Source organism: Stenella coeruleoalba, assembly GCF_951394435.1.
Source record: "Stenella coeruleoalba genome assembly, chromosome: 11".
In the NCBI taxonomy this organism is placed as follows: Eukaryota; Metazoa; Chordata; class Mammalia; order Artiodactyla; family Delphinidae; genus Stenella; species Stenella coeruleoalba.
Window position 1 is genome coordinate 37,921,857 of NC_137157.1, and position 27,511 is coordinate 37,949,367.

The window sequence follows — 27,511 nt, forward strand, 5'->3', positions numbered from 1 at the left end:
ATGGGGTAAGGGGACACTCATTTATTGGGTGCATTCTGTGGGCCAGGTGTAGCACTTGGCACTTTACATGGGTAGTTCATTAAATTTTAAATGACATCTTTAAAGGAAATGTCATTCACATTGTTTTGCATGTTGGGAACTGGGCCTCAGGAAATGAAATAACTTTCCCTACAGTATACAGCTGGCAATCTTTGGGCCTATCCTTCAAAGCCAGCACTCACCAGATTGGGTGGGTACTATGCACTGTGCTGGGTCCTGCCTGGGAAGAAACAATCAATGTAGCTCAGTAGCCCCTGCCTTCAAGGACAGGGTCTACCAGAACTGTGTTCTTTCTGCCTTTCACTAGATTGTCAGCAAGGACACAGGAAGACCAAGTGACTCAGGCTAGAATCTGGAGAAGAATTTAGACAAGAGAGAAACTAGAGGATATTTTATAATGGTAAGAAATAAGAGGGAGGAGAGGATGAGATGAGTTGGTAAATGGGGAATAAATATCAACCAGTATCCGTGGTTAATTGGATGTGGGTTGAGGGGAGAGTTAACCACATCCCCTGGATGCCTGGTTTGGGTGGCTGCATGGCTAGTGATAGCAGGAGCCAGAGGGGAGGGGTGAAAAGAATCTTTGGGGATTAGAGCCAGTTAGAACATTTAAAATAAGTACAGTTTTATTTTGTTGAATTACCTGAAAAATCTTAGTATAAGTCACTGGTGACAAATTCACAGAATATTCTGTGGTGTGCTTTTTTTTTTTTTTGGCGTTCTGCGGGCCTCTCACTGTTGTGGCCTCTCCCATTGTGGAGCACAGGCTCCGGACGCGCAGGCTCAGCAGCCATGGCTCACGGGCCCAGCCGCTCTGCGGCATGTGGGATCCTCCCGGACTGGGGCACGAACCCACGTCCCCTGCATCGGCAGGCGGACTCTCAACCACTGCACCACCAGGGAAGCCCCTGTGGTGTGCTTTTAATTGGAAAAGACATTTATATGTAGAGCCAGTGAGATATTTGACAGTAAAACCTGAAATATCCCTTAAATTTTCACTCCTTCTCCTACAAGAAGGCATCTGTAATCTTGAGTCTCTGTAATTAAATTAAGCATTATAGCTATTATTACTGTACATTATTCATGGTACAAAGCAACATAAAAGTCCCTGCTGCTTTACACTGTACAGGAAACACATTTGACAGCTCTGGACTCGACAACTTCTGCCTAGATTTGTTGTGTTTCTCCTTTATGCTTTATATAATTGGTAGGGCTTCTAGGATTCTAAGACAGGTTAAATAATAAAGGGTACCCTTTGAAGGGTTTGGGTGAATAATTTCAGAGACCTGTTATTGTCTCCATTGATACCCCTTAGAAAACAACGGTCTCTCTGAGATCACTAGAGTAAGATACTGAAGGAAAAAAGAAAACTATTCTGGTTGACAGAATCCTGATGCCATTGCAGCATAATACAAGCTGACATCTAGGGAGAGGAGATGGGATGATGTATGCCACGCTTAGTGAAAGGGAGATTTCCCATAAACTCCCTATAGGCTAAGCCTTTTTCTAGGTTGCAAAGTCTTTCAAAGAACCTTCCAGTGTTGGTCCTGTCTGCATCACATCATAACCCACCTGCCATAAAAGTCAGTGGAGACTATCTGAAGGATGGGGTTTGGTATTTGTCCTCGGGGATCCAACCAGTGTCCAGGTATGCAGGCCTGGTTCATCAGTTTAAAAGCCTCACCTGAATCTGGATACTCCTCCTAAACTAGCTTTGCCATTTAAGCCAGGCTCCATCATCCTTGGGATTCTACAGTACCAGAAGGAGATAATGCTCCGTGGTACTAGACCTGTCTTTAGGGTGTTGGCAGGGTTTCAGAGTGAGCAAAAATGACTCCCCCGCCCTCGAACCTATTCTTCCAAACCTTTCTCTTAACTCAGATCCCTCCTTCCCTTCCCTCTCCTCTCCTCATGCTGCCCTTTGGTGTTCAACAGACCCATCCTTCTTTGATAAAATTGCTCCCCCCTATGTCCACTGAAAATTCAAATTCCACAAGGGCTACTGCAAAAACAAACATTTACTGAAGATATATCATGTACCAAGCACTACTATGCATTCTTCAATCTTTACATTTTCCTGCGTCTTAGTCAGTGACCAACTGTCTAGGTTTGCCCAGGACTGAGGTATTTTCTGGGACTTTCAGTCCTAAAACCAGGACAGTGTCCATCGGAGACCTGAGACACAAAGAGGTGAGGTCATTCTCTAAAGGTCGCACTCTTCGACAGTGATTTGTTATGACTCAAACCGGGATCCTCCTAATCCGAATCCCTGGCCTTTCTGCCCCGTCACACTGGCTGTACTCAGGGTTGGTCTGACGATTTGATTAGGAACCACACTAGATTTTAGTGACTGAGATGTATTTGCATGTTTAAGTGGAGCTGTAATGGTAGCACGTATGGGTATGAGGGAGGGGATTCTTGGTGGGTATGTTATCATCACCTCCACAACCCCCCTCTCAGGTCAAACCAGACCTGGAAGCAAATATCAAGAGTCGGCAATTTTGATATTCCTGCTTCTGGACGTTTGCGAGAGGCTCTGCTCCTGGGGGGGGTTAGTGTCACAGAGTGTCACGGCTTGGGAGAGTGTGGGTGGGCAGAGCACGTATTTTGGAAGCACAGATCAGCGTGAATCCTGATTGGAAGTGTACCCTGGAACTCGGCTTCCCGGGTGAAACCTACCCCTCAAAAATTAACAGACCGATTTCAAGATCTCATTTTCTAGGAATATTTTTCCACACAGCTTTGTTCTGGTTCCAGATGTCTAGTGTTCACATTTGTACTCTTGAAGATGGCTGTATGTGTGTGTATGCGTATACGTGTGTGCATGTGTATATATGTTTATTGAGTGTATATGTATAGGTATACATGTATGTGTGTGCATGTGTGTGTTGTATTTATCCCAACAACCATCAGGACTTCTTTTGCCTCCTGTCGGTGCCAGAACATTGAGGGTTAAGCAGAGTTACTATAAAGCATTACAACTGACATGTAGTAGCTGTATTTGTTTCTAGTTTTAGGCTCCGGATCTGAAAAGGTGGGCTCAGATCAACCACCTGTTAGATCTGTGATTTCTGGTGCTGATTTTTTTCTTAAAGCTTTTGCTTGCTTTAAATTTTCTGCCCCTGGGCCGACTGCTAGTGCTCTGCATTCTCTACTTCCATGGTTCAAAAAATTTTATATGTATAACTACTCTCACAGGATAAACATGTGTGTAATTACATACACTTTTTTCCCCCATTAACCTCTTTGCTCTCTTGTCGTGTTTGGCTATTTGATGGTTTTCCCCTCTCAAGTTTGCTCACATTATGCATGCTCCTATCAAGAGAATTTCCTGCACGCTCTTCCTTTCCCTAACAAAGTCTGGCACCGTGGAGGGACTGAGAGAGCAGTTTTTCATGAATAAATGATGATCATTTGTAATTAGCATATCAACTGTATGTATGGAAATGATGCTTCTAAATTACTTGACTGTGATTAGAAGCAGTTGATTTACCTAAGTAGTTTCAAACCTTCCAACAAACTCCATACATAATTAATTTAGTAAATACATTTTCTTTGGCTTCCTAGATAATATAAAAGAAACTTCTACCTATTCCAAAGGCAAATTATATTTTGTTGTTGCTGTTATTGTCCTTAAGCACCTGAAGCCCTACAGTGACATGATCACCCAGGAAACAGTTCAACAAACAGCTCACATTTTTTGGACCCTTTTAAAGTGTCAGGTGCTCTTCCAAGTGCCTTGTGTATATTATCAATAAATGTAATGCCCATAATGATTCTATAAAGTAAACACTCTATGATACCCTTTTTACAGATGAGAAAATTGAGGCGTGGGGATGCTAAGCAGCTTGTCGGAGCTCACAAAGCTGCTAAGTTAAGAAGCTCAAATTCAAACTTGGGCAGTACTGGCTCCTTAGCAGCCGCATAGCACAGGGAGATCAGCTCGGTGCTTTGTGACCACCTAGAGGGGTGGGATAGGGAAGGTGGGAGGGAGACGCAAGAGGGAGGAGATATGGGGATATACGTATATGTACAGCTGATTCACTCTGTTATAAAGCAGAAACTAACACACCACTGTAAAGCAATTATACTCCAATAAAGATGTTAAAAATATATATATATAAATGTGTGTGTGTGTGTGTATGGCTTATTCATTGACTAAGTATTTATTGAGCACACAATAGATGCTGGGCACAGAGATAAATAAGACTCATCTTGCCCTCGGACAGTCTAGTGACAGCAGAATGGTTGAAAACTAATAAATTACAGTGCACTGAAATAGATATTAGCATTTAGGCAGGAACAAAGTACTATGGGAGAGAATTAGCATATTTTTTCCAGAGGATAAATGTACTACTTTTTATACTTGCCACTTTTCTTCAGGAAAAGAGAATACATTTAGAACAGGATATTAACATATTTGAGAAAAGGAAAGGATCAAAGAGTCATAAAGGTTTTTTTCTGAATATATCCTATAACCTGTGTGGAGATAGTTCATTTTTTTTTTTAAACATCTTTATTGGAGTATAATTGCTTTACAACGGTGTGTTAGTTTCTGCTTTATAACAAAGTGAGTCAGCTATACATATACATATATCCCCATATCTCTTCCCTCTTGCGTCTCCCTCCCACCCTCCCTATCCCACCCCTCTAGGGGGTCACAAACCACTGAGCAGATCTCCCTGTGCTATGTGGCTGCTTCCCACTAGCTATCTATTTTACATTTGGTAGTGTATATATGTCCATGCCACACTGTCACTTTGTCCCAGCTTACCCTTCCCCCCTCCCCACGTCCTCAAGTCCATTCTCTACGTCTTCATTCCTTCCTGTCCTGCCCCTAGGTTCTTCATAACCTTTTTTTTTTTTTTTTAGATTCCATATATATGTGTTAGCATACGGTATTTGTTTTTCTCTTTCTGCCTTACTTCACTCTGTATGACAGACTCTAGGTCCATCCACCTCACTGCAAATAACTCAATTTTGTTTGATAGTCCATTCTGAATTAAACATCCAGTCCATATGGTTTTTTTTTAATGACCAAAAATGCTGACTACAGAGCTACACCAAGGCAAAATCGTAAGATTTCCCTCACCTATCCAGCCCTCTTTCCTGGAGTGACATAGTAAAGACACTCCTAAGATGGCATTTACTCTTTGAGGTGGTTATAGTCTAGGGCACTATGTCTAAACACTAATCTGCACATCAGTGGCTGGCTGGCTGTATCAGAGTTTTATAATGTCACAAGTTCCTAGCTCGTATTGCTGTGGACCCTGATATGGCAAGTCTGGGATACAGCCTAGGTCTCTATATTTTAAAAGTGTTTAAGTTGATTTCTGTGTACATCCAGATTCAAAAACAACTGGTCTGAAAATACCCATGAATAGGAGAACCACTGATATGCTATTTACTTTCTCTTTATTATCTTATTTAAGGCTATGGATTAGTAGGTAAGAGCCTAGTCTCTGGAAACAGATCTCAGTTAAGTTCCATCTGACTAGCTGGGGACTTGGGACAAATTTCTTAAGCTCTCCATTACCTCTCCATTACAAAGCAGCTAACAGCGCCTTGCACTCAATAAGTGCTCAATGAATGTTAGAGTATACACACACACCCCACACACACACCCACATTTATTATGTATAGACACACACACTCTTAAAATAATATCAAAACACCTTCATGGACTAAAAGCAAAACTATCATAAGAACAAAATGAACAGTCACAATTACCTTCGTGGGAAAGGAGTAGGTCTGTCTTTGGCTATATTGGGCCTTTTCAAAGTTGAGAATAATAACCCACTAATAGTGAGCATAGAGTCTTATTCTGCTTCTTCACTGGCCAACTCATACACTTTAGAGCTAGGAGTTGACACATCCTTGTCATTAGTTTCTATCCTTTCACATCATGTAAAAACCGACCCACCATTATCTAAATTAGTTAATCTAAAAAAGCAGAATGAGGCTGTTGAAAGAGCAGTCATTAAGAATAATGAGTTCTAATCCAGCACTGCAACTAACATATTGATAAAATGGACCAAGTCACAGCCACTCTTGGTCTTTACTTCCTTATGTATTAAGGTACAAGGAGATAAACGAGGTTGCTTCTAAGGGCCTTTGCAGGTATGATATTCTGAGTTTGTGAGCTACTTAATTGTACTAACATATCATAACTCAATATCCTTGATTTCATTTTATTTCCTGATAACATTATTTGGTTCTTAATCCAAAAGAATGACTGATGCATTTAGGAGCCTATGCATAAACCTGGCTCTAGATACTCCTACAGCAACTGAGAGGTATAGCCAACTCTCGGTTATCCAACAAAGTGTTTAAGCAGCTTATCAGCAAGCTGGGTCAGGATTATGTCCATGTAATCCTCACAGAGAAAGAACCACATGCACATGAAGACCTGGGCATGGGCCATTGGGCAACTGATTGTGCACAGATATTGAGATCCCTTTCCAGGGCAGGCATCTCTTCTGTCTGAGGTCTAGCCAAGGTAAAAATTTAACAACTGGTTTTTCTATAACGGGGGAGAGCACATATTGTGAGCAAATTCATGTATGCAGTGTAATCCAAAGTTCTCTCTTATTAGAGGGGATTCTTAATCAACCAAGATACTGAGTGTACCAAGAAATAGCAGCCATTTTGATAACTCATATTGTGTGGGGAAAAAATACTACTGAAAAATCAGAATGCAACAATGTTTAAAAGTTGGTTCATTTATCAGCCACTGACTTGCCAAATTTGCATCAAAGTAACTAACTTTAAAATTTCCCACAGCTTACTACTACTACATGAGATTACTAATGAAACAAGTATGCGTCTGGTTATTTACTGAGATCATTTTTCCCAGCTTCCTGAATGAAAATATATTCCTTTATAAACATTTTAGAAGATCCAGTTCTTACGGTTTTTCTTCAGTTTAGTATTTTATTAGTTTGTATTTATGCATTTGGAAATGGTAATATTAATAAAACCACTTGAACTCTGCTTTTCATTTGGATTTCTATCTGTGTTTTTTAAAAATTTAGCAGCGGAAAGAAATATTTTCAGGATGGGAATGTCCATTCTTCCTGTGCATTTTAATTTACTTTGGTAAAGGCTCGTGGCAGGACTAGGCACTACTATGGAGTAGGTAATATTTCTCTTTAGGGGCTTTTCTTTTTTCAGACCACTTCTCTTTGGTCTAAGTTTCCTGGATACCTAGTATACCCCCATGCCTTCCCCACCACCCCTCACCTCCTTAATGACATCCAACTTTTACCAGATGTCTGTTGGAAAGCCTTGTTAAATTAACCCATGCTAATGACTTCCTCAAATTGCAATAGGTACAATAAACTCTTAAAGCAATAGGTACAATAAACTCTTAAAACTACAGAATTTCTTTTAGAAAGTATAGAAAGCTCTTATGGAAAGTATAAAGTTCAGGGTTTTTTAATAGAGGAGGGAATTTCACTTTGAAATTGGAAGTTTTCCTTGGTCTCCTCAAATCACATAAGGGCCACGTTTTCATCCTATGTGAAAAGCTGGTGTTACAGGTTTTCAGTGACTACTCAAACTGAGCTAATTGTTATAAAGGACAATTCCTGAATCAGGAGGGGGTGTGTGTGTGTGTGTGTGTGTGTGTGTGTGTGTGTGTGTGTGTGTGTGTGTGTGTGTGTGTGTGTGTGTGTGTGTGTGTGTGTACACACATATCTATATCTGTAATAGAAATCTTAACTGTTTACAAATAAACTATTATATTTCAAAACATGTTTTAAATATTTAGCTTGAAATGAGGCATAGTTTCATTAAGAGTGAGAGAGACTAAGTCAAAAGTAGGAATAAATGATAAACTTTCAGGGCTAAGGGAATACCTGCTGACAGGTGTTTGTTCCTCAGCGTGTATACTCTAACTGATCAGATAGCTTTTTCTATGCATGGAACAGGAAAGGTTGTCTGCTTTTTTGTTCTTACTTTAAAAGGGAGAGAAAGGAGAGAAAGCTGCCTTATTCTTATTAAAAAGTTATACTGAAGGACTAAAAGCACTCCAGAGATAAATTATAGCTTAAGACAAACATATGCCCCCCAAAGTATTTATAAAGTAGGCAAAGCCAGTGGAAAAAGAGAGCCACCCAGAATAATCCTCAAGATTTTTCTGAAAATAATTTTAAAAACAAAGTTATTGAGTGTTTGAAATGATAGTCTTATAAACATGCTTATATTTCTTCAAATCTCTGAGTTACCTCTTAGTTTCTGTTATACTGCTTAATCATGTGATTTGTATTATTTTTAACACAGCATTTTTAGTAGTAGAAATGAAGAAGTGTGACACTGCCCAGATCCCATGTGGGTTCTGTGCCCTGGTGGGAAAGACAGACTGAAAAGGTAGAGTCAGACTAGGAGACCCGTTAACTCTGCCGAGCCCGAAAGAATCTGAGTCACCGTCTAAACCAAAGATAGAGCGCTGAGGCAAAAATCTGGATTCAAAGACCATGGAGTCTGCTTTTTTTTTTTTTTTTTGCGGTACGCGGGCCTCTCACTGCTGTGGCCTTTCCCGTTGCGGAGCACAGGCTCCGGACGCGCAGGCTCAGCGGCCATGGCTCACGGGCCCAGCCGCTCCGCAGCACGTGAGATCCTCCCGGACTGGGGCACAAACCCGCGTCCCCTGCATCGGCAGGCGGACTCTCAACCACTGCACCACCAGGGAAGCCCCCGTGAGATCTGCCTTTTATCAGTTGCTAACTGTATTGCGGAGAGCAGCGCTGGGGGTGAGAGAGGTAATCCTGCCAGTTCTGCAGGGCTGAGTATGGCACACCAGCCGTGTTTCTCAGCCATTCTCTATGGTGAGAGCCTGATGGTCCCACGTATTAGTCGCACAGCCCTCCTGTGGCAACTCTAAATAGTAGGCAGAGTGCCTAAACTGGGATAATGGGCCTCCAAAGGTCCGGCCTAGAATTTCCAACCCTATTAAATGAAAGCAAATAGAACAAAAGCCAAAAAGAAGTCTGGAGACTAATCATCTGGCCTAGAAAATGGGTGAACCATTGTTATTAAAACATATAAACATGTAAGTTTTAATATTAGAAAAGAAACTAGAGAAGGGTATGAACAAGCAAATCAGCCAGTTTTCCTTTTAAAGGAGAATTCCATACATTAATTGTTAATATATTAACAATTCACCTTGGGGCAAATTACAAAGAAATTACAAGCACACTGAAAACAGAGTTTGTGTTATACAAAGTTGTCAAAGTTTTCCCCTGTCCATGTTCTTCCAGAGAACTTAGTAGAACATGACTGGTAAAATAAATGCTTAATAAACATCTGTTGAGTGTCCAAGTCAATGACTGAGTGAATAATTAAAGGAATAAATTAATCAGTGAACAAGCCTATTTTCCTAGGCTTCCGCCACAGATAAAAATTCACTCGACTCAACAGCTATTTATAACCCCTTGCTCTCTATTTAACCCAGACTCGGCAAAGGAGTGGTTATATAAGTTGCCTCCAGGGCTCTCCACAGTCATTTCTTAAACCCTTAGTATCTGCCTGGTTTTCAGACAAATGACTGAAGGCCACCAATGGCTATCTCATTGCTAAGTTCAAAGCGTTTTTTTTCTGCAGTCCACATCCACCTCGCTGAAGCAAATGACAGAATGGAACACAACTCTTAAGTCTCCAAATCTGTACAATAGTCGTAATTAGGAACCTCAAGATATAATTTGTGTGCTTGAAATGCAAATTGTTTTTTGTAACTCAAGATAATATTCATTTTAGCCCCCCTTCTCCTTGGCTTGTAAAAATGTAATCTCAACCAATTTTGGGTGGCCTTCTCTGCCACTTCAGTGCCACTCTTCAGTATTCTGGCAGTGTTTAAGCCTATCTTGCTCTCTATCTGTCACATCACACACGTTTCTCCCCCGAGCTTTACCCAGGAAGCAAGTCAAGAAGACCTTTGCACTTGGATCCTATAAAATCGGAGTTATGTCATCTACCCTGGGGGTCAGCTGAAAGGGAAGGACTGCCTCCTTTCTCAGGGTTCTATTATGTCTGATTACAACTTTTCTTCTCTTTTACTACTCCCTAATCCCAACCTGGAGAAACCTTAAAAGGGTTGGGAAGTGTATATATGTCCATGCCACTCTCTCACTTTGTCACAGTTTACCCTTCCCCCTCCCCATATCCTCAAGTCCATTCTCTAGTAGGTCTGTGTCTTTATTCCTGTCTTACCCCTAGGTTCTTCATGACATTTTTTTCCCTTAAATTCCATACATATGTGTTAGCATTCGGTATTTGTCTTTCTCTTTCTGACTTACTTCACTCTGTATGATGGACTCTAGGTCCATCCAGCTCATTACAAATAGCTCAATTTCGTTTCTTTTTATGGCTGAGTAATATTCCATTGTATATATGTGCCACATCTTCTTTATCCATTCATCCAATGATGGACACTTAGGTTGTTGCTTTGTGACCACCTAGAGGGGTGGGATAGGGAGGGTGGGAGGGAGGGAGATGCAAGAGGGAAGAGATATGGGAACATATGTGTATGTATAACTGACTCACTTTGTTATAAAGCAGAAACTAACACACCATTGTAAAGCAATTATACTCCAATAAAGATGTTAAATAAATAAATCTCACATACACACACACACACACACACACACACACACACAGGGAGCCTCTTTGAGTTTACTTATAGTAAACATAGTTTCCCCAACTATTGTCTGTGCCATGACGTTCAAAGAGTATTTCTGAAACTCAAAAGCCAAGAATTGATTTATTTTTTGTTTTCTGTCACATCACATCTATCTTATAGGTATGTGTGTATATCTGATTTTATCCTTAGTAAATTTTCCTGAAAGTAAAAATCTTCATTTATAAAGGGTTTATCCAGTGCATAACGATAGTGCCCTCCAGAAAAACTGTACCAGTTTGTGTTATATTAACAGTATATGAGTACCTTTTCCCTACGTCCTTTTCAGTACACCATATTTAAAAATACATCTTTACCATTTTTAAATTAAAAATTTTTTCATCTATATTTCTTTAATTATTAGGGATCTTGGACATTTTTTCATAGGTTTATTGGGCATTTTAAAAATTATTATTTGTCCATGAGTTCTCTCGCCTATTTTGTTTAGATCTTTACTGACTTGTAAGAGCTCTTCATTTGAAGAATATTAACAAATTGACTGTCGCGTATTGAAAATATTTTTTATAGTTTGTTATTTGACCTTTCATGGTGTGTGAGACATAGAAACTTACAATCTTTAAATCTGATTTTTGTGGGGGGTTTTCTTGGTATTTTTACTTAAGAATTCCTTTTGCATTGCAAGATGATGAACACTGACCTGTGCTTTATTTTAGTTGTTTCAGCATCATTATTTAACAATCCTTTTCCCCTTTGGTCCAAATTTCACATTTATCATACAATCAAGATTTATATATGATGGATCTACTTCTAGACTCTGTTTCGTTCTACTGTTCTTTACTACACCAATAAGACACTGCTTTAAGCATTGTAGATTCTTTTTTTTTTTTAATTATTTTATTTATTTTTGGCTGTGTTGGGTCTTCGTTTCTGTGTAAGGGCTTTCTCTAGTTGGGGCAAGCGGGGGCCACTCTTCATCGCGGTGCGCGGGCCTCTCACTATCGCGGCCTCTTGTTGGGAGCACAAGCTCCAGACGCAGGCTCAGTAGCTGTGGCTCACGGGCCTAGTTGCTCTGCGGCATGTGGGATCTTCCCACACCAGGGCTCGAACCCGTGTCCCCTGCACTGGCAGGCAGATTCTCAACCACTGTGCCACCAGGGAAGCCCTAGATTCTTAATAAATGTTAATATCAGATAGGCAAAGTCCCCATTTGTTACTCTTTTTAAATTTTTTCCAAAGTGTCCAGACTAGTGCATTTACTCTTTCAGGTGAAATTTAGAAATTCCATTCTAAATGTTAGTGTTATCGTTTAGTTCTTCACTGTTTCTCACCCTCCTAACTTGAACCTCCATTCAACCCATCCTGTACCCTAGTGCAGCCTAACCTGCCCACGATTCAGCTACAAATGTAATAAATAATAACAATGGCAATACATCTCATTTGCCATATCTTCTTGAAATTTCAGAGTAGGATTGTACTATGACACTAATTTCACATTTGGCTCTCGAGAAAAGAACATGGAAACTCTCCCCTTTAAGAAATGTCACTGTCTTTTCAGAGTGTGGAAGGAGAACACCATGAGAAAGCTGTGGAACTACTCAAGGCTGCTAAGGACAGCGTCAAGCTGGTGGTCCGATACACCCCGAAAGTCTTGGAAGAAATGGAGGCTCGCTTTGAAAAGCTACGGACAGCCCGGCGTCGGCAGCAGCAACAATTGCTAATTCAACAACAGCAACAGCAGCGGCAGCAACAAACACAGCAAAACCACATGTCATAGGTAAGAGGTGCCTTCTTCTATACAAGGAAAGTCCCTTACATGTTTTTTTTTTTTAATATAGTTTCTTAGACAGCTGGAACATAATTACTAGATTTAATAATCCAAACAAAATCAAACAAATTAAAAAAATGACCTCAGAAAATGTAAACAAGACAGTTGCTTACTTTATGTCTCATTCAGCCATATTCCCTGCAAATGTAAGGTATTTTTGAAAAATGATATTCTTTAGGAGGCCAGGCACACACTATATGATGCCTTTATACAAATTACAAAAATGCAGCCTCTGTGCAAACCCAGATCCTCAGGCACATGGCTATATGACAAGAGTGTGGGCTAGATTCCAGCCCCCCTCACCTCCTTGGCCAGTTGCCTTTGCACAGTGTACAAACTAAACTGAAACAGTTTACTAGAAAACTGCTCCACTGAAAAGAATGAAATAGAGACCTGGCAGTGTTTATGCTCTGAGAGATTTTGAAATTCTCTCTGGGTGCTCAGTTAAAATGTGTCTAAGGTACACCTGCCTTTTTCTAAATTCCACTTTGTGACAAAGAATGCTAAATCAGGTTTTTGCTACATGTTTTTAAGAAAATTCAAGAAAAAATGTTAAGAGTGAGAACCACCATCTCTGAAGTGCCTGTTATGTGCTAGGCTCTCACATGTCATTCCTTATCCTCAAAAACCCCTTCACAGTAAGTATCACTAAAACACCATTTTTTAGATGAATGATACAAAGCTGCAATAGCTTCAGTGGATTCCCCACAACCACACTTACAAGAATTATTGTAATAGAATATTTTCCCTTCTTATTTTGCCAAGTATTTCATGTGCCAACGTCAGAAATTCTGGAGTTACATAAATTTTCCTTGCTATCCTTTGGAAGAGACAGTTCATATTGTTATATACCTCTACGCTATGATGTCTGCAAATGTGTATTTGAAATGAGGTTCAAATGTTCTTGGGAAGATGACAATGGGTAGTGGTGGTTTTAACTCATTCAATATCAGATTACTATTTGCACACACTGAATTCGAGAAGAGATTTTCAACTTTTTTGCGCCACTCATGAAAAGAAGCTGCATGGGGAAGTAAAAAGAGTATGGGATTTATTCACAGAGAGTTCTGGGGATTCAACTATCTTTCTTTTATAGCCTGCTAGTTTTGTTATATATATATATCACAGTTTGGTGTCTTTATCTAAAATTACATTCCATTCTAAAAACTACATTTATTTAACAATAAATATTTATTTGTTACCGTGATGGGCCAGGCACTGTTCAATGGGCTATAGAAACAGCAGGAGCAGAGCAAAATCATTGCTGTCATGGTGTTTACATTCTGGTTGGAGGAGATAGTTAATTTACAGGTAGATAAAAAATATCCTATTGAGACCAGTACTTTGTAGAGTTAAAATCGTGTGCTTTGATAGAGACTGGCTAGGTGATGACCTTCTGTGAGGTGATCAGGGAAGACCCCTCAGAGGAGGTAACATTTAAGCTGAGGTTGAATGACAGTGCGAAGCCAGGAAATGAGCATAAGAAAAGGAGGAAATAGCCAGTACAGTAGCTCTGAGGCAGATGTGAGTCTGTTTGACGTTTGAGGAATAGAAAGAAAGCTGAGGTAGTTAGGCAATAAAGAGTGAGAAGGACGGTTAGCTAGATGGGGGCCAGGTTATAGAGAGCTTTTTAAACTGCTTAGGGAAGTTAGATGTTATTGCAGTGGAAACCACTGAAGGTTTTTAAGCAAAAGAGTGACATGATTTATGTGTTAAAAAAGATCACTCTGGCTGCTATGGGGAGAATAGATTAGTGCAGGGTAAGAGTAAAAACAGAGACCAATTAGGAGACTATTATATAGGAGTCCAGGCAAGAGATATGGTGGTTTGGGCTGGGATGACGCAATGATTTGGATGCATACAGACAAGTCATTTTGTCCATATCCTCCTTCTCTCTAATCCGTTTCAAACATAAAGGTACTTCACATTTGTACTTTCAGAATCCTTGCAAAGGTCTTCTTGCTAATAATAACAATCCAGTATTCTTCAGTCAAACACTGACACTCTTTTCCTGAACACATTTTTTCTTCCATTCTCAATAATACAGACTTGTACCAATTCTCCTAAATTGTTTTACCACACTGGCCCATAGTAAAATTGTTTTAAAATGTTTTAAAAGAAGTATGTTGTCATTCCGACTTCTGAGGTCTTACTAGAAGCTTCCAGTATTTATGCTCATTCAGTCATCTTTGGAAGTATACAACTTGGCTATAAATACTGCTAGGCCATATACTCAATTCCATTTCTCTGTTCCATCAGTCTTCATTAAATCACTTGAGAATTTCCCACTGTCTCATTATCGAAGAGTAACATTTTTAATAAAAGGCATTTAAAACCATGTTTATTTGTTGCACAGGATACGGTAAAGCTCTGTTTAAGTGAACATGAAATTTATATCTATGCCTGCCAAGACAGCACTTGTAGTGCACAGGATCATGGACCCTTGAGATGAAACTGTAGTGACCATTTCAAGTACAAGCAAAGTACAACTCTGTCATGTCATCCATGGATTTTATGGTGGATTCAGTCAAAGAGACCTATATTAGTTCTTGTTCAACTTTTAATTAATTAGATTTTTTAAGGATTAAATGGGATTTGTTACACTTGCTAACTCATACTGTGGTTGCTTTTGAGAAGAGATCTGAAACTATTTACTTTGAACAGATCTCTGATTTTTTTTTTTTTTAAGTTTGACAAGTCAAGCAAAGACCAGGTAAAGCAAAAATACTTGTCAGATATTGTCTTACTGTTTATCACATGAAATGTAACTTCTGTTCTATAAATTAGAAATAATATTTTGTCTGAGATGGTAGACGTTATTAAGTAACTAGCAATGGTCAGTGGTACATACAGATGGAAAATAGGTTGAATGCAAGTAGTGTGTGGAAAACGTGTCTTATGCCTACTTTTAATTTTAAACTTCTCCTGAAGTGAATCTCAGTTGTCTTTTTCCCTAACTTCCATCTTTGTTAATCAGGAAGAATACACTACATTTCTTAAATGCAGTAAATATGATCACTACATAATTACATTACAGAAACCTAAGCAGATAATATGAATATAGGTTTCTTTTTAATACTGTACCCACTTTTTGTGAGAAAGTGTCACATTTATTCAGCTTTAAGCATTTTTTTCTCTTTTTTTACTGAAGTGTAGTTGATTATTAAGTTTTAGGCATACAGCATAGTGATTTGACATTTATATGCATTATAAATTGATCATCACGATAAGTCTAGTTACTACCTGCCACCATACAACGTTATTACAGTATTATTGGCTATATTCCCTATGCTATACATTGTCCCATGATTTATTTATAACTGGAAGCTTGTACCTCTTAATCCCCTTCACCTATTTTGTCCCCCACCCCGTAAGCATCTCATTTATTTTATTTTGTTTTATTTATTTTTACTTTTGGCTGCATTGGCTCTTCGTTGCTGCCTGTGGGCTTTCTCTAGTTGCGGCGAGCAGGGGCTACTCTTCATTGCGGTGCACGGGCTTCTCATTGCGGTGGCTTCTCTTGTTGCGGAGCACGGGGTCTAGGCGCGCAGGCTTTAGTAGTTGTGGCACACGGGCTCAGGAGTTGTGGCTTGCGGGCTCTAGAGCGCAGGCTCAGTAGTTGTGGCACACGGGCTTAGTTGCTCTGCCGCATGTGGGATCCTCCCGGACCAGGGCTCGAACCCATGTCCCCTGCATTGACAGGTGGATTCTCAACCACTGCACCACCAGGGAAGCCCATCATCTCATTTTTTTTTTTTTTTTTTTTTTGTGGTACGCGGGCCTCTCACTGTTGTGGCCTCTCCCGTTGAGGAGCACAGGCTCCGGATGCGCAGGCTCAGCGGCCATGGCTCATGGGCCCAGCCACTCCGCGGCATGTGGGATCTTCCCAGACCGGGGCACGAACCTGTGTCCCCTGCATCGGCAGGCGGACTCTCAACCACTGCGCCACCAGGGAAGCCTGTCTCTTTCTTTTAACAGCTGTGCTGCTCTACCTCTTTCTTCAATGGCACCTGCCCTTTCATATCCCATCCTGCCTCATAGACACATTCACATGAGCTTTCCAGGAGTTCAGTCTCACACTGCTTAGAGTTGGCGCTAACCCTCACCACTGACCTCTAAAACAGTGCCCTGTGCTTCAGAGTATTTAGCCATTACAGCTCTGTTAGTTTCCTGTTGCTGCCTAAAAATTACAAAACACATTTAATGTCTTAAAAGAATACAAATTAATTTTCTTGTAATAATGTAGGACAGAAGCCCAAGACAGTCTCATTGGGCTTTCAGAGGCTCTAGGGGAAGATTCATTTCCTTGCCTTTTCCACCTTCTAGGGGATGCCTGCATTCCTTGCCTCCTGGTTCCATTCCTCACCCTCCAAACCACCAGTGATGGTCGAGTCCTCACATTGCGTCCCTCTGACCTCTGCTTCTGTCATCACATCCCCTTCCCTGAGTCTTTCTTCTCTCACCGTCTTCCACTTCTAATTACATTGGACCCACCTGGACAATTCAGGATACTCTCCCTATTTTAACATCAGCTGTTTAGCAAGCTTACTTCCATCTACAACTTTAATTTCCCTTACCATGGAATCTAACATATTCACAGGTTCTGGGGATTAGAACGTGGACATATTTCAGCGGCCATTATTCTGCCTACCACAGTGGCTCATTGAAAAATTAGCAAAGCAATTTGATCAACAAAAATTCAACTAATGTGAAAATGAGGCTTTTATTTTTTAAAAAATGAATCATTAATCTGTTCAATTGTAAATCATGGGAATGAGGGAAATAATGAGAACATTTGGTGCGGGTGGTTCTTCCCAGTGGGCATCTCAGTGATGCACAGTTTGGATGCCCCGTGCTCTCTCAGCTGCTGGCATATCCCTCAGGCCTACTCCCCCTCTGGTAGATGAAGAGACCCAAGACTCTTACTAAAATTCATCTGCTCTAAGTCCCATTCCCTTAGGACATGTAACTGTATGATAAGTTAATGGATTAAAAACTCAGTCACCTGGAAGCTAAGGGACTTGAAGGAAGTTTTTCAATGTGAGACTCATGAAAATGGTCTGTTATGGAGATTAAATAAGAAAAAATATGTAAAACTCTTTACAAAATATGGGCAGTTGGTGAGCACTCAATAGTAATAGTAGTGGCAGTAGTACAGCAGTGAGAATGCTAATGGCAGATGATATTTTTACGCAGTATCTTGTTAGGTGACTCCTGAAGAAGTACAGTGGCCTCAGGCTTGACCTTCAGTTCCACGCTGTAGCCCAAGGTGCTTTTAGGCATTTCTCTAGAAGGCTTGGTGGCTGGAGAGCGCTGATGCAGAGTAGGCAGATGGCAAACCTACCCCCCCCACGCACACTTTCACATGAACCAGAACAATTCGTTAAAAATTTCTTTTGTATGTGGTGCTCTGCATTCATTGAAATAGAAATATCTGCAGCTTTAAAAACAAAGATTGAAAACCACTGTTCTTTCTGCAAGAAATGACTCCATAATGGTAGAAAAGTGACAGGTCTGGGGGAAGGTTTGGGGAGGCTGCTCCCCCAAATGTGACCACGTGGGGCATCTGCTTACTCTGTTCTACTCTGTGTCAGGCTGGCTGACCTCATAGGAGAAGAGACAGGCCTACTATCTGCTTTACAGAAGGGATATTGGTGCTTCCAGCCTATCAGAGAGAGGCTTTGCTTGCATGTATCTCAGCAGGAGCAACACTAATCACCCTAAAAGTCATAATATATAAAAGTTATCTCTTCTTTGCCTTCGTGAAGAAAAATAGAGTCATCTGGAATTGGGAGGAAGAAATGTTTTACATTTGAAATGTTTCCAAACTGATTTTTTAAACTTTAATCTTAGGGAATAACTGTGTCTTTTCCATCCTCATTTGATAATTACTTCCTTTGCAGACATCAGTTTTTTCACATGTGGAAGGCTGTGCATGAATGATAGCGCCCAAAATAATCCTTGCTGTTCTCACATAGCACATGCTTCTTTGATATTTTTAGCATATTGTAGTTGAATACTAATCACTGATTTCTCTTCACTCTTTCCCCCCCCTTTCAGGTCCTTGAAGCTACTTGATCAAACACCCAATAGTCACAAGTTTGAAACCGTGCTTCAGAATCCCAGCACATAGTAAAGGAAAAGACAACACTGATAATTATACCTGTCAAGAAACTGTGAACACGTGGTGTATAAATTCTTTACAAAGGCAACTCCACACCTTCTTTCTCTGGGGCTAAACCCCCGCTGCTCATGTGCTCTTTACACACACAGACCTTCCATTCACTGCAGTGGGAATTCTCAGTGTGTAAAGGGAGAGGTTTTCCAGTCTGCAGACTGAAACAGAATAAGAAGAATAAAGTCCATGACTTTCAGATAAATCACCAGGGCCAGGGTTAAGTGAATCTTGGGTCTATAGCTTTTCCAGAGAATAACAAATCCCTCATTAGGCTATAGTTCAAACTGCATCAGTTCAAGGTCGTCGCCACTTAAAAGAAACCTACACATTGCCCCTCACCCAGACCTGTTCCACCTCTGTATTGCTGAGTTGTCTGAATTAGAATTCCAGTTAATTGCAAATTCAACCTCTGTTCCCCTCTTGAAAATGGCAAGTTATTATACTATATTTATACTCAATTCAGGTTCTAGAAGCATTTGGCTTTTTATTTTCTGTTTCCATGAATTTTATTATGCATTAATAGAGTGGGCAATTTCAACTCAACTTTTAGTTAGTTAAAAGCAAGGATAGAGAACTCTAGTACTGTTTTTTGTTTTTTTTTTAATTTAAGTCTTGCTTGTATCTATTCTTATTAATTCTAACAGAATATAATGTCTTTTATTCCACAAAATATATATTATCAGAGTGTATTTGTCACAAACTTAGGTCTTTTCTTACCAAGTGTTATGAATCTGGTAAGAGAATACTAGCAAAGGACCCGGCTTCATGAACTGATCCTCGTATGATATTTATATATAACCCTGCTCTCAATATTTTTTGTTAATTTTATATTTTTGATTGATAAACTGGAGAAATTTAAACTCTTTTTACCTACACGGATGTGCTGTCATAGAAGTCTGTTTGATATTTCAAAGCTTAGGGCTTTACAAAACTAAATTATGGATGTGCATATATATATATATATATATATATATATATATATACACAAATATATGTCATACAAAATCTAGATCATTTTTCCCAAGTATAAACTGGATATGTTTGGCAATATAAGATCAAAAGTATTATTCCTCTTAAAATTAGGCATATGGAAACCAGAGATATTAATATTGTGAATGAAAAGATATTGCTGCTTCTAGGGTAAAAATATACCTACTTCATTACACATATTCATGTACGTAAATAGTGAGATATCTTTCAGAAAGTATCATTTACTATAAAATGATCTGTTAAAATCATCTATACTGATCATAACTTTTAACTTATGGTGAATCTAGGCACATAAGTCTGATTTTACTTTATGGAATTAGCAGGAAGCAATAATTATTTGGGCACTTAAATACCTTAGCCACACAAATGTACCTGAAGAAAGAATAAATGTCAAGTTGAAACATTCTAGAGAGATCATTAAAACTTGAGGCAAATATTTGAATATTCCGTTTTCTCAAATGAAGAAACTGATTCCCCAAGAGACAATAAATTTCACATTTCAGATAGTCCCTCAAATTAGAAATTTATGAAGCTCAGTTTAGGAACTGTTTTCTTGAAAATAAAACCAATTGGAACTACCCCACATGTTTCATTTTGCCCTGTCGGGTGGTGTTATTGTCAATACCAAGTTCTGCCTACTCTTCATAGCCCATCACTCAACAGAGGACAAACAGTAAGGAAACCAGGAGGTGCACCTATTTCAGCAATGTCCTGCCGTGGTAACAGATTCCCATTCTTGAACACGTATCACTTTTTACTAGAGAGAACTGGGGTGGGGGTGGAGCAAGGGTGAGGACCCTGAATGTTATGTAAAATAGGGTTACAAAAGAGGTAAGCATGACTAAGGGAATGAATGAAGAATACAGGACTATTATTCAGTTTGAAAGAGGTAGTTCCCATTTTTATAAGAAAAATTTAATAAAACATATATTTTAGTTATCATTTAACAGAAAAATATTCAAGCTATTCAGGCTATACCACAGACTGTCATAAAGGGAAATCATTGCACCCTTGTGATGAGGAAATGGTCATTTCAACACATCTCAGTACACTGTATAAATTTGGAGCTTAAGGTATGTTTTCGTTTAGCTGTAAGTGGTTGGTTACTATTAAGTTATCATATGTTTTCATGTCAATATAAATATTGTCATGGTGTTACAGAAGCAACTGTCAAATGGGCAGACAGCTTACATTTGTGTTTTCTGGAAACCTTTGTATTTTATGCTTCATTTGCATAATGTTTTGTGCTAATAAATGTATGCCAAGTCGTTTGTCCAAGTGAAGGGGCAATCCATCACACCTAAGGCATCTAAGGACAGATTACATGTCACACTAGTCCTGTTTACAAATGACCAGTCAGATGGCCAGTTTTCTTCAGTAAAATCTAGTTGTTGAAATGTAAGCTTTCCCCTAAAGTTTTCGTCAAAAGTAGCTACTTTCGTCAAAAGTAGCCAGTAGACTTAGAGAGGCTGCTTGTGGTTGTCTAAAGGTTCACTGAAGCCAGAGGGAAAAGGAAGAAAGTTACCACAACTTGTATTAATGCCTTTTATTATTACTGATCATATTAGAGCCACTGACAAGTCCAAAATCATATTAAAATAAAGACATATCATGTTGCTCTTACATGAAGCTTTATAGTAAACAAATGAGATATTAAAAGTTGGGGAAAAATCTGTTGTGACTATTCATCAGTGATCCTGCTGAATTTTAATTCTTTCCCTTGACCTAATTGGTGGCCAGATTTTTCTAAACTCGATCCTGCTGAATTTTATTTCTTTCCCTTGACCTAATTGGTGGCCAGATTTTTCTAAACTCTTTCCTGCTGTGATTTTGAAGGCAAAATACACAGCATAGTTCAGTAAAAGAATCCTTAAACCTTTTCACTGAGGCATTTACATTTTGATTCTGTTGCCATTTGAAATAGAACCTCCACAGGGAGATAATGAGCTTAAATTACAATTGACTTTGGAAAGAATAACAGATTTTGTGCTTCCTCAATCATGTAATCAATAGGGAATTCTCTAGTTATGTGAACTACGACTATCTTTTAAGACAATGCTAAGATCTTAATACAAAATCTGTCATTCAGGAGCTTTTTAAGAATTCAAGGCTGTCTCTGAAGAACTTGGCTGGAGATGGATTATACCAATTTACAAATGCAGTTTTCAACCATGACAAATCAAACTGATCTGATCTCAGTTCATTGTACTCAACTGTGCCCATAGGACTCTGAGACGTTGGAATACTTTGTCTACATTATTTTTAACATCTATAGGTATTTGTGGATGTGTGAATAATGCTTGAGTTTCTCATCTTTTGGCTAGTTTGTGTTTATCACACAGACACAGCCTGTTAGTAAGACCAGCTTTAACAGCATCATGAAGTAGAAATCAATGCTCTGAAGATTCAGGGAGGCCAACGTAAGGCAAAATCTCCTGCAACATGGGGTAGTCCTACCCATCTCATCCCTCTCTAGATCATAAAATCCCTGAGAAAGGGCTATAACCGCCTTGTGGACTGCTGTATCCCTAGCATCTGGGATAATGCCAGCACAGTAGAGGTGCTCAATTAATATTTGTTGAATGAATGGACAACTAAATAAATGAATGAAATTAGACAAAAAAATAAATTTTGCCTTCTGATAATTTGAAAAATTTCACCAATTTATATTATCCTGATTGGCATTATAATTTCTGAATTACATAATTAGAATCAGAATTGACTCTTTATAAATACTTTTTAGATATATGAATTTGGAATCAATTACTTCAAAGGCTTCAAGGGTTTGAGAACAGTTAGATAGGAATGTTTGGGGATTCAGAGTTTTTACAATGAATAAAACTCAACCTTTCTAGCTATTTATGAAAGGTCCCTGAGTTGTATGACAAGGATGATCCAAACATGGGACTCCATTTATAAATTTTGTAAAATATTTTCATTTTTAAAAAAGAAGAAAATTCATATCATCAAGCATATTATTAATATGTCCTTCAATATATATTAACCACTTTTCTCTAAGGCTTTCATTGTAATTGGAGACACCATCTCTAAATCTTTTCCTGCTTTCAAAAGATCACTTCTTTCTTATTTGACTCTTAGAATGTACCTGAGCTAAAGATTAATCACATAGCAATTAAGACTTTTCTATGTGTTTATTCATCTAACAAATATTTATTGTATACCTAGCATATGCTACGTTTTGGAAATACAATGGCAAACAAGACAGATGCGGCACCCCCATGGAGTTTGCTGTGAGGGGCTCCTCAACACTTGGCTCTAGCAATAACTAGGGTTACTGTCTAATGGATCCTTCTTCACAGCTAATAGAAGAAATGAAATCCCTTACCCCATGGAAATCATGAAAGACTCTGCACATATTTATGTGAACTTGCTTTTCTAAACACACCACTCAAAAATGCTGCTCAGTGTACCCAAACATCATAGTTATACCCCAGTGAGGTAGGTAATAATTTATTCATAACTAACACTTATTTAGCTCTTACTACTATGCTCAGTACATTCATAGACTATATCATTGAATCCCTTCAACAACTCTATTTAGTAGGTTCCATTTTATAGACAAGAAAACTGAAGCACAGATATGTGACCTGTCCAAGGTCACACAGTTAGCAGATGGAACTGGGATTTGAACCCACACAGTATAACACAAAAGCTCATGTGTCTATGTGTTATCTGTGGCTTGGGGGACACCATTACATTAAAATAAATGTCAGTAACATAAATGGGTCACTGTATATAAAAGTTCTTTGAAATTGTAAAGTAGTATATAAAAAGATATTAGTAAAGTATTATGATCAACAAACCACATCAGTGGCAGAAACAGAGTGAGAACGCAATCTTAAGTTGCAGCTTACTCTCATGAAGAACACTTCAAGCCAGGGAAATGGATAAAAGTACAGATCCAGAAAATTTCTGACATGTGATAACTATTGCAATGACTTTTGAGAATTACTTATTGTTAGCCACTGTGTCTATTTGGTGCTACAAAAAAAAACAAAAAACAAAAAAACTGAAAGAACAAAATCCCTTGCTGTAAGGGCTTATGATAAATATACAATGGGGAGATGAATCGAGGATATTCCACATTTATGGGGAAAGACTGGGCCATAGTACTATTTTCTCACCATTGCATGTGATGTTGTCTTTCTAATTGTTTTCATTATTTTTCTGAAAGAGCTGCAAAATTGTGCAGTGGTTCAACCTGACCAAAGTGGTAATATGCTGCTGGGAAGTAAAAGTATTAGATACCAGACTGGAATTATTGTCTTCATTCTCAAATTTAAGTTCTTTTAAAGCATGAATAGAGAGGAACTTTTAGATGCTGAAGGCACCTGAATATTTGGATTTATTAAGTAAAATGAATTAAGTTCCTTGTGTTTCTCCATTCCAGATCATACAGTGAGGTCATGCTATTGAGGGGTTAGGTTCTAAAACCAATATGAAAGGCAAAAATTGAGAAAGAGGAATCATACTCATTATTTAAATTTATTCTCCCTCTGGCCCCTCCCAGCTAAATGGGCATATGATGCAACTTAAATGCTGGTTCATATTTGTGGAAGCAAGGAGTATTCTTAAGAAAACTATATTACCTCATCATTCTTTCCTACTACCAGCTAATTAGCTCCTTCAAATAATATTTTGGAAAGTTTAGCTTTACACGTAATACAACAGTAAACTCATAAGCCTTTTGTCCAAAACGATACTTAACTTCTACTTCCCTTTTGACACTTTTATTTTTACTAATGATATTACCGTTCTCTGTACAAATCTACTGAGCTTTCTCATTTGCCATTCACATCAATTCTTACATTCTACTTTGACAAAGTCTCTTGCAACTATCTTATCCATTTTCAATATTCCTACCTATGAACAGAAATTTAGTACTTTTTACTAGGACTTCTGTGAGCTTTTAACTGTTTTCCCAATTACTGTGTCTACCCATATAAATTTCCCTACATATTGATGCTTGATAACTCCCCCTGTAGCTATTCCTTTGCTCAAAATTCTCCAAGGGGTCCCTCATCAAAAAAAATTAAGATTTCTAGTCAAGACTCTGAACCAAAACACTAACATGATGTTGGAGAAGAACACTATAGTGCCAGCCCTCCATCTACAAGGGCAAAACACAGAACATGAAATGTGATGGTACCGAAATCTGGTACATGGACTGTGAAATAGAAGTCACGGGGTTCCATGACACTGAAAAATATCACAAGTTTTTCTTCTAGATGAAATGAAATGCAGTGAGAGACTAGCAGTGTTCTGTGGTGAAGATACAGGACTGTATCAGATTATGATGCACCAATTCCAAGATATTTGTTTGGGGTGGTGTGTGTGTGTGTGAATGTGCGGGGTTATGCTAACATCCTAACATTAGACACAAGTATGGTTTGAGATGTGGATTTCCGGACTAGATAGCACTGCTTTTTCAGCCGTGCTCTATCTTGCCATCCAAGTTGACCACTACCTATTCCTGGAAACTCCTAAACTTTTCTTCCCCTGAGCTTTTGATTATTTCTGAAATGCCTGTCTCCTTCTCCTGAAAAAAAAAATCCTCAACTTTTAAGGCCCATTTCAGATGGTCCTTCTTCCAAGAAGCTTTTTCTAATTTTTCCAGGCCTGATATTAACCATCATCAAATCCCACTGTGGTATCTGTACCCCTCCTTAGCTCTTTTCCTAGCTTGTCTTGTAGTATACCCATTTGTGTCTTTATCATCTTGATTTCTCCTGCAATTAGTAATTACATATGGCGTGGGTGCTTAATATTTCATAAAAGGAATTACCTTTCACTTGTCAACTTCACAGAATGGCTTCCGGATTATTTTGGGGGTCTCAGTTCTTAGTACCTCACCAGCGAAGTTCATCTGAATTGAGAACTCAACACCAGATACTTCTAAAGAGAATAAAGCCTTAATTATTGAGTATTTTGATTAAAAAAAAAAGTAACGATAAAAGTGGTAATCCTTATCACTTATTTCCTAGGTTTTTCTGATCTGATTTTTATTCTCAGGATGAATGTGGAGGTCGATGTAAACTTTTTGGATGACCATCACCACCACCACCCCCTCCACACACACAATGATTTACTGCTGGTTTATCCCCACATATTTGGTTACTTATTCCGCGGGAGAAATGATGATGGATAAAACTGGTTTTCGGGCTTCCCTGGTGGCGCAGTGGTTGAGAGTCCGCCTGCCGATGCAGGGGATACGGGTTCGTGCCCCGGTCCGGGAAGATCCCACGTGCCGCGGAGCGCCTGGGCCCGTGAGCCATGGCCGCTGAGCCTGCGCGTCCGGAGCCTGTGCTCCGCAACGGGAGAGGCCACAACGTGAGAGGCCTGCGTGCCGCAAAAACAAACAAACAAAAAAACTGGGTTGCAAGTCAACAGCCAAACAAACAAAATGGGCACCATAATACTACTTTCAACTGGACTCCAGTCCTGTATTAATGGTCCTCCCTATGGCTACTCTCCAACAGAACACAGAACTACCTACTCTTCATTAGACCTCCCCCTCCCCCCGCAAACCACTGCATTCGGAATGGGGGATTGGGAGAGTAATTACTATTGTCTCAACTCCTTAACTTACCCGGAAAAATAAAAGTTAATTGAAGTCAAAACATTTCACTAGCCTTAGCCACACATTGTGTTATTTTGTGTTGCCAACACATTGTTTTATGAGTATGACATTTATATAACAAACATGTTCAATGTTTAATTTAAACATATTAATTTAATCCCTCCCCCCAACCTAAGGAAAACAAACCACCATATCCTAAAGGAACATTCCCATACATAGACAAAGAAATGCACTTTTTTCCATTCTTTAAGTTAGAATGATTACAAACAGAACTTCAAGAAATATCCCACATGAATGCAACATAATTTCAGAGAGTTTAATTGCTACCTGTCTAATAAATCGTGCTTCCTATGGGCTTCTGTTCATTAAATGCATTGTTGTATCTAAAAGGGCTATAAGAGTGAGAGGCTGACTGGCTGCCATAGAAGGAGACCCATAAATGGTCTATACCTGAATTTTTTGTAACACAAGTTTCTAGTATCAGCTCCTCAGCTTTGCAGATCCAGGCTCATTTGTTTTCTCTAGGAAACCCAGGGACAGTCTCAGCTAACACCTGTTTTCTCAGAATAATTACAGCACCCCCTTCAACTCTCAGAAGTGCCCCAATGTAGACAAAACAAGATGTTGCCTACCTACCTAGAAATGATAAAGCCCTAGGATGATGGTTCTTATTGACCTTCTTCAACTCACAGGATGACTGGGAGGATTCCATTTTGCTGCAAGTAACAAAAACAAGACTGAATAGAGCTTGAGTGAAAAAGAGAATTCACTGTCGCCAAAGCAGGCCAGATCTGGGATCTCAGTGTTGATAGAATTCTCACCTCCTCTCTCTTTCTCAGCTCTACTTGTCTCTCCTCTTTTTGTCTGTGGCCCTTGTTCTCCCTGCTAGTCAGTTTCTCTCCTTTGTCTGTTTCTCCCTTATTCCGTGCAGTACCAGGCATATATCCTTATAGCTCTTAGTCTAAAAAGAAAACTAGACTCCTTTCTCAGAGTCTGTATCGTACAGGCAGTCTCTGAATGGCCCTGCTTGGCTCTGGTGCTCACCACCTGAGGCAAATCACTCTGGGAAAAGGCATGATTGGCTAGCCCCGGTCACAACCTCATGTCTACTGAGTATCATTTGTTAGCTGCAGGGAAGCCAAAAAAGAGTAACACACTAATAGTTCTACTCAAGGCAAGCTAGAAAAAGAACCACAAAATGGACACAGATATCAAAAAGGGGGTCAATTACAGGTGAGATAA

At 39.2% G+C, this 27,511-nt stretch overlaps 1 protein-coding gene across 9 annotated transcripts in view; it reads left to right on the forward strand.

Annotated features, from left to right (window-relative positions):
- LIN7A (lin-7 homolog A, crumbs cell polarity complex component) overlaps window positions 1-27,511 on the forward strand; it is a 390,131-nt gene that overhangs the window by 220,520 nt on the left and 142,100 nt on the right. For 7 of the 9 annotated variants that reach the window (XM_079936904.1, XM_079936905.1, XM_079936907.1 and 4 more), the window contains 2 exons: window positions 12,231-12,449; window positions 18,561-20,973. In XM_079936904.1, coding sequence (XP_079793030.1) covers window positions 12,231-12,449 — 219 coding nt within the window. In that variant the 3' untranslated portion in view covers window positions 18,561-20,973. Of the gene's footprint in view, window positions 1-12,230; window positions 12,450-18,560; window positions 20,974-27,511 lie in introns of those variants that run through there. The other 2 variants (XM_079936906.1, XM_079936909.1) reach the window with 2 other exon arrangements.